We start from the raw sequence: 6803 nt of genomic DNA on the forward strand, positions 1-6803 counted from the left end.
TGATCAATACGAACTATTATCATCATCACCATTATCATCATCATCCTTATCTTCACTATCACCTTCATTATCCTCTTCATCATCATCATTATCTTCAACCTCCTCATCGTCATCATCGTCATCATCATCATCAATATCACCTCCATCATCACCATTACCATCCTCATCTTCCTCATCATCTTCATATCAAATACAACAACAGCAACAACTACAGCAACAACTACAATTACAACAACAACAGCAGCAACAAACAATGAATTTTATTTTAAACGAATGTAGCAGTACAGTTTATCCACTATTATTTCCCTCAACTCTTGTATTATTAGACCTTCAATTAGAGTTAAATATGTTTAAGCAATATAATTATTATTATGAAGATGCAATCATAAAAAAAGAAGTTTTACCACCATCTCTTATTTATCTTGTTATAAGAGGTGAATACAAACCAACATTTATTTATCCACTACCTAAATCTTTACAATATATTTTTATTTCAAGTAATAATCAAATCTTAAATGATAAAGCATTTAGAAGTGAAAATTTATCTCCAATCTTTAAAATTTTCGATATCGATAATGATAAATTAATTTATAAGTACACTTCAAAATTATTTAAAACTTTAAAAAATAAAATATAAATAAAAAAAAAAATTAAAATCTTTTTTTTAAGTTTTATAAATAAATAACTTTTTGTTTTAATTTTATTATTTTGATTTCATAAATAAAGTACTTTTTGATCTGGTGACCGCTGCATTCTTTTTTATTTTTTATTTTTTATTTTTTTCTTTTTCTTTTTCATCTTCATCTTCATCTCCTTCATCTTCAATCTCTACATTGTTATTCTTTTCAGGTTTTGGGCAACCTTTATTTAATAATGCATTAAAATCACGACCTTTACCAAAATAACAAACTTTAAAAAAAGCATACTACTGAACAAAAATAAGTGAAACCTTCATCTATGGGTGCTTTAAGACCACGCATTTTAATTGAACCATCGGTTTTAGAAGGGCAACCTCTACACTTAAAATGTTTTGGTCCAGATTGTGGGGATTCAAATACTTGTTTATCATTTCGAAAACCTAAAAAGTATTTGATATATTTGCGTACTGTTTCGCTATCGATATGGTCGGAATTACAGATTGTAATCGAAATATCATTACAATATAGAATGAATGCATATTTTTTTGAATAGGTGGAGGCATGTGGACATCCAAGGAAAGTAGTTTTCAATTGAAATATTCGTACTATTTCCTCAAGATTATTAACCAAGGCAAAGTCCTGTGCTTTAACTAAAGATGTTATTGGAGCAAGGTCAATTTTAGATCTTTTAATTTTAAAATGACAACATTGATCATCCTCTGGTTCGGCTGCAGGAAGTGGGATTAGGTATGGATTAAGTATCATTTTTTTAGCATCTTCACCAAACTTTTCTAAAATAGATAGAATACTTGCAATATCTGGGTTAATTCTTGGTGAAGGAATGTTTGGTTCACTAGAATTTGATGAAGGAATGTTTGGTGAAATAATAATTGGTTCAACAATTGCAATATTACCAGTTATTAAATTTTTTTGATTTGGTGTAGTTTCTTTATTAACTCTGAAAATTTTTACTTCAGTTTGAGATAAACTTTCACTAGAATCATCCCCAAGACATTTTTCAATTTTTTGTTTTTTTGAAGCATGCTTTTATAAATAAATAAACATGAATACCCTTTCTTTTAGATCGTATAGTTTATTTCTTCCTTTATTAACTGAAATTATTCTTTGGTTTATTTTATTATATAGATCATTAAAACTATTAAAACTGATAACAATCATTTTTTCATATTGGATGATCTTCTGGAACTTTAAATGATTGTTTATCATTATTTCGAAAACCTAAAAAGTTTCTAATATATTTTCTTACTGTTTCGTTTTCGAGATGGTCGACGTTACAGATTGTAATCGAAATATCTTTACAAAATAGAGTGAATGCATTCCTTTTTGAATTGGTGGAGGCATCCAAGGAAAGTAGTTTTCATTTGAAATGTTCATATTATTTCTTCGAGACTATTTACCTAGGCAAAATCTTGTGCTTTAACTAAAGATGTTATTGGAGCAAGGTCAATTTTAGATCTTCTAATTTTAAAATGACAACATTGATCATCCTCTGGTTCGGTTGCAGAAAGTGGGATCAAGTATGGATTAAGTATCATTTTTTTAGCATCTTGGCCAAAATTTTCTAAAATAGATAGAATACTTGCAATATCTGGGTTAATGCTTGGTGAAGAAGTGTTTGGTTCACTAATATTTTGTGAAGTAATATTTGGTTCACTGAAATTTGGAAAATTGGTGTTTGGTGAAATAATATTTGGTTCAACAATTGGAATATTACCAGTTTTTGAATTATTTTGATTTGGTATAGTATCAACTCTGACAATTTTTACTTCAGATAAACTTTCTCTAGAAATTGAATCATCCCCAAGACATTTTTCAATCTTTTGTTTTTTTGAAGCACCCATTTCTTTGTATAAATCTAAAAGATTTTCAAGTCTTTGGTTTCCTTTTTTAAGAAACTCTATTTGTTCGTTTTCTTTTTTAAGAAACTCTATTTGTCCGTTTTCTTTTTTAAGAAGCTCCATTTGTTGATAATTATTATCAAAAACATCTTTTGGTACCATTTCTTGTAGCCCCCATTCTTTCAAATAATCATTTGCACATCTATGTGCATGCTCTCTTGTTGAGTTGATGGTGGATAAAGTAAACTTTATTTTTTGTGAACAAATTTTACAGTAAACTTCTAACGACATATTTGATAAATAACTAAATAAATATTTTATTTAAAGTAATAAAAGATAGATATTATAAAAATTAGAATTTTTTTTTTTTATTGAAAATTTTATAAAAGAAATTTTGTTATTCCAAAATTAATATGGAGAAATTTTATTTATTATTATTTTTTTTATTATTGACTGATTAATGATTATTATTGATTGAGTAATGATTATTATTGATTGATTATTGATGAATTATTTGATTGTTGAATATATTATTATAATAGAAATGAAAAGAAATTGGAAAATAAGAATATACATTTAAAGATACAAACTTTATTCCTTTCTTATTTTTCAATTTCTTTTCATTTCTATTATTCTTTACTATTCCATTATCTTTTAATTTATCATTACCATAACAACAGTTTTCTTTCTTTTCTGAATATTGGTAATAACCTGGAGCATTGATTGACTTTTTACAAATTTCATTAAATGTTTCGCGATCATATGTAAGAAAATCAATTAAAGTTGGGTATTGAGCCTTTTGACGAAGTTGGCTAGAAAACAATTCAACTACATTTGTACCCAGATGTGAAAGCTTATTAATTTGAATATCATTGCTTCATTTCTTTTGTTAATTGAACCAATTTCTTATTCGTTCCATCAATACAAGCTTCTAAACTACCAATTGTTGCTCTGTATTGATCGAGTTGACGAGCAACTTGGTCCATTTTAACTTTGGTACTCCATTTCATCTCTTTTTTGTTTCAGTTCTTGATATAGATTATTTAATTGAATCTCTAATTGTTGATATTGGTTTATCGTTAATGGTTGATTTTCATTTTCATTTACATAACCATACAGGAAATCAATAAAAAATAAATAATAAAAAAATAAAAAAAATTGAAAAAAAAATTAAAAAAAATTAAAAAAAAATTAAAAAAATTGAAGAAAAAATAATTAATTTTAAAAAAAAAAAAAAAATAATGCCCAAAAAATTAAAAAAAAAAAAAATTAAAGATTTTAAAATTAATTTTTAAAGATAATAAAATGATATTAATACCATTATTTTATTTATTTTATTTTATTTATATTTTTTTTATACTATTAGCCACTCTTTGTAAAGAGTGTTTCCAGCTCTACCACGGGGAGGTTAGTATATTAGAGCCGAATGGTTAATTATGTATCCCACCACGCAGAATACATAATTAACCACCATATTGAAAATAGAATGAAATGAAATGTAATGGGTGAATAAAAAAAACAACAAATAAATATAGTGGGTGAGTATATTAGAGCAGAATGGTTAATTATGTATCCCACCACGCAGAATACATAATTAACCACCATATTGATAATAGAATGAAATGAAATGTAATGGGTGAATAAAAAAAACAACAAATAAATGTAGTAGGTGAGTAAATTTCAAAAACATAGATACCAAGCGGGCCCAACTCAGTATCCATGTAATCAAAATACCTATAGAGAGTTGATTAAGTGATAATAGAATGAAATGAAATGTAATGAGTCAATAAATATAGTGGGTGAGTATATTAGAGCAGAATGGTTAATTATGTATCCCACCACGCAGAATACATAATTAACCACTATATTGATAATAGAATGAAATGAAATGTAATGGGTGAGTAAAAAAAACAAATAAATATAATGAAAATTTGACTTGATAAAGCTTGATATGTTTTGATAGTATATATGATATAAAATTATGGTATAAAAATAAATGAAAAAAAATATAGTTGAATTTAATAATTAATTGCTAAAAATCTTTGATATGTTTTAATGATAAATAATCCTTGATATATTTGAATGGTACACAATAGTTGATATTTTTATATGCTCAGTAATACTTGATATTTTTAGTGATCCATAATAGTTGATATATTTTGAATGTAACACAATACTTGATAAATTTTAATGATCCATTATATATTATATTCTTGAATGTTACATTATACTTTATATTTTTTAATTATACAATAAAACCAATTACTTTATAATCATTATACATTAAATCTTGATATTAATGAATGATCCAATCCACTTGTATATTTATGAATGTGTATAATGATAATAAATTTTTTAAAACTATGGTATCAAAATAAAAAAAACTATAGTTGAATTATAATAATTAAATGCTAAATAAGCCTTGATATATTTTAATGCTAAATAATTCTCGATATGTTTTGATATTATATATATATTATTTCTTGATATGTTTTAATTCTAAATAATCCTTGATTATATTTTAATGATACACAAAAGTTGATATATTTATGATATATAATGTAATACTTGATATTTTTGATTATCCATAATGTTTGATATGTTTAAATATTAAATAATCCTTCGTATATATTATAATGGGACACAATAGTTGATATTTTTATGCTATATAAAACTTGATATTTTTAATTACCCAAAATATGATGAATGTTACACAATACTTAATAGTTTTTAATGATCCATTATATTTAATGTTTTTAAATGTTACACGATATTTGATATGTTTTAATGATAAAATAAAATAATTACTTTATAATTATTATACAATAAATCTTGATATTATTGAATGATCCTATCCAATTGTATATTCTTGAATATATATAATAATAATAATAAATTTTATTAAAAAATAAATTATAGTTTAAATGCTAAAAAATCCTATATATGTTTTTTGATTATATATATCTTTGATATGTTTTAATGATAAAAAATCCTCGATAGTTTTATTGCTAAAAAATCCTCGATAGTTTTAATGCTAAATAATCCTTGATATATTTGAATGATACATAATACTTGATATTTTTATATGCTATATAATACTTTATACTTTTAATTATATATAATATTTGATAAATTTGAATGTTATACAATATATATATATATATATCAGATATTTTTTAATGATCCATTATATTTAATATTCTTGAGTGTTACATAATATTAGATATTTTTTAATGATTCAATAAAATAAAATTTTGATTTCTATACTTGATATTTTTGTGTGATCCATATTACTTAATATTTTTTAAATGCTATATATTATTTTATATTTTTTATGATCCATAATACTTTTTATTTTCTAAATGCTAAATATTTGATACTTTTGCATGATCCATATTACTTGATATTTTTTAATTATCCATAATACTTACCAATAATCATTACATTCAATAAAAAAACAAAAGAAAATTGATTGAAATCTTAATTGAATGATTAATAATACTTGATATTTTTAATGATAAATAAAACTTGATATGTTTATATTGCTAAATAAATATTTGATATTTTAAATGCTAAATTTTGCTTGATATTTTTTAAATGCTTAATAATACTGGATATTTTTTAAAACTTGATGTGCTTAAATGCTAAACAATACTTGAAAATTTTAAATGATCCATAATAAATGATATTTGAAATATTTTTAATGTTACATAATACTTAATATTTTTTTATTGATCCAAAATACTTAATCAATTTTTTATTTACTTGTATATTATATTATAAATGATTTTTTTTTATTATCCTACTGCCTTTTCCAAAATATTTGATATATTTTTTATTTTCCCCCTGCCTTTTCCAAAAAATTTATTTATATTATTTTTATTTTTTTTTTCTTTTAATTTTATTTTAAATCAGATATAAATAATTATTAATTTTTAAAAAAAAATTTTGAAATTATTTTTTTTTTTTTTTTTTTATAGTTTTTAATAAAATTTTATACCCCAAAATTTTTTTTTTTTTTTTTTTTTTTTTTTTTTTTTTTTTTAATGCTAAAAAATCATTTATATTTTTTAATGCTAAAAATCCTCGATAGCTTTAATGCTTAAAAATCATTTATATGTTTTAATGATAAAAATCTTTTATATATTTTAAACTAAAAAATCCTCGATATGTTTTGATTATATTTTTTTTTTTTTTTTTTTTTTTAATAATATGTTTTAATAATCTAAAATAATTATTTTGATCCAATAAAAAGATAGCTTTAATGCTAAAAAATCCTCGATAGTTTTATTGCTAAAATCATTAA

General features: G+C 22.7%; 3 protein-coding genes across 3 annotated transcripts; 1 reads left to right on the forward strand and 2 right to left on the reverse strand.

The window, feature by feature from the left end:
* Nucleotides 1–235: 235 nt before the first annotated feature.
* DICPUDRAFT_93297 (uncharacterized protein) lies at nucleotides 236–679 on the forward strand. Its single transcript, XM_003294803.1, has one exon. The coding sequence runs from the start codon at nucleotides 254–256 to the stop codon at nucleotides 635–637; it is 384 nt and encodes a 127-aa protein (XP_003294851.1). The 5' UTR covers nucleotides 236–253; the 3' UTR covers nucleotides 638–679.
* Nucleotides 674–2092, reverse strand: DICPUDRAFT_100084 (uncharacterized protein). The gene is made up of 3 exons (XM_003294804.1): nucleotides 1710–2092; nucleotides 927–1424; nucleotides 674–841 (listed from the first exon to the last, which is right to left on the reverse strand). The coding sequence occupies exons 1-3, from the start codon at nucleotides 1863–1865 to the stop codon at nucleotides 767–769; spliced, it is 729 nt and encodes a 242-aa protein (XP_003294852.1). The 5' UTR covers nucleotides 1866–2092; the 3' UTR covers nucleotides 674–766.
* Nucleotides 2057–3350, reverse strand: DICPUDRAFT_159928 (uncharacterized protein; the record flags this gene model as incomplete). The annotated part of the gene is made up of 2 exons (XM_003294805.1): nucleotides 2057–2801; nucleotides 3088–3350. Coding segments are annotated over 2 exons (1008 nt in total), but the record flags the coding sequence as incomplete, so codon positions are not given.
* Nucleotides 3351–6803: the final 3453 nt, after the last annotated feature.

This window comes from Dictyostelium purpureum (assembly GCF_000190715.1).
Source record: "Dictyostelium purpureum unplaced genomic scaffold DICPUscaffold_647, whole genome shotgun sequence".
NCBI classification, from domain to species: Eukaryota; Evosea; class Eumycetozoa; order Dictyosteliales; family Dictyosteliaceae; genus Dictyostelium; species Dictyostelium purpureum.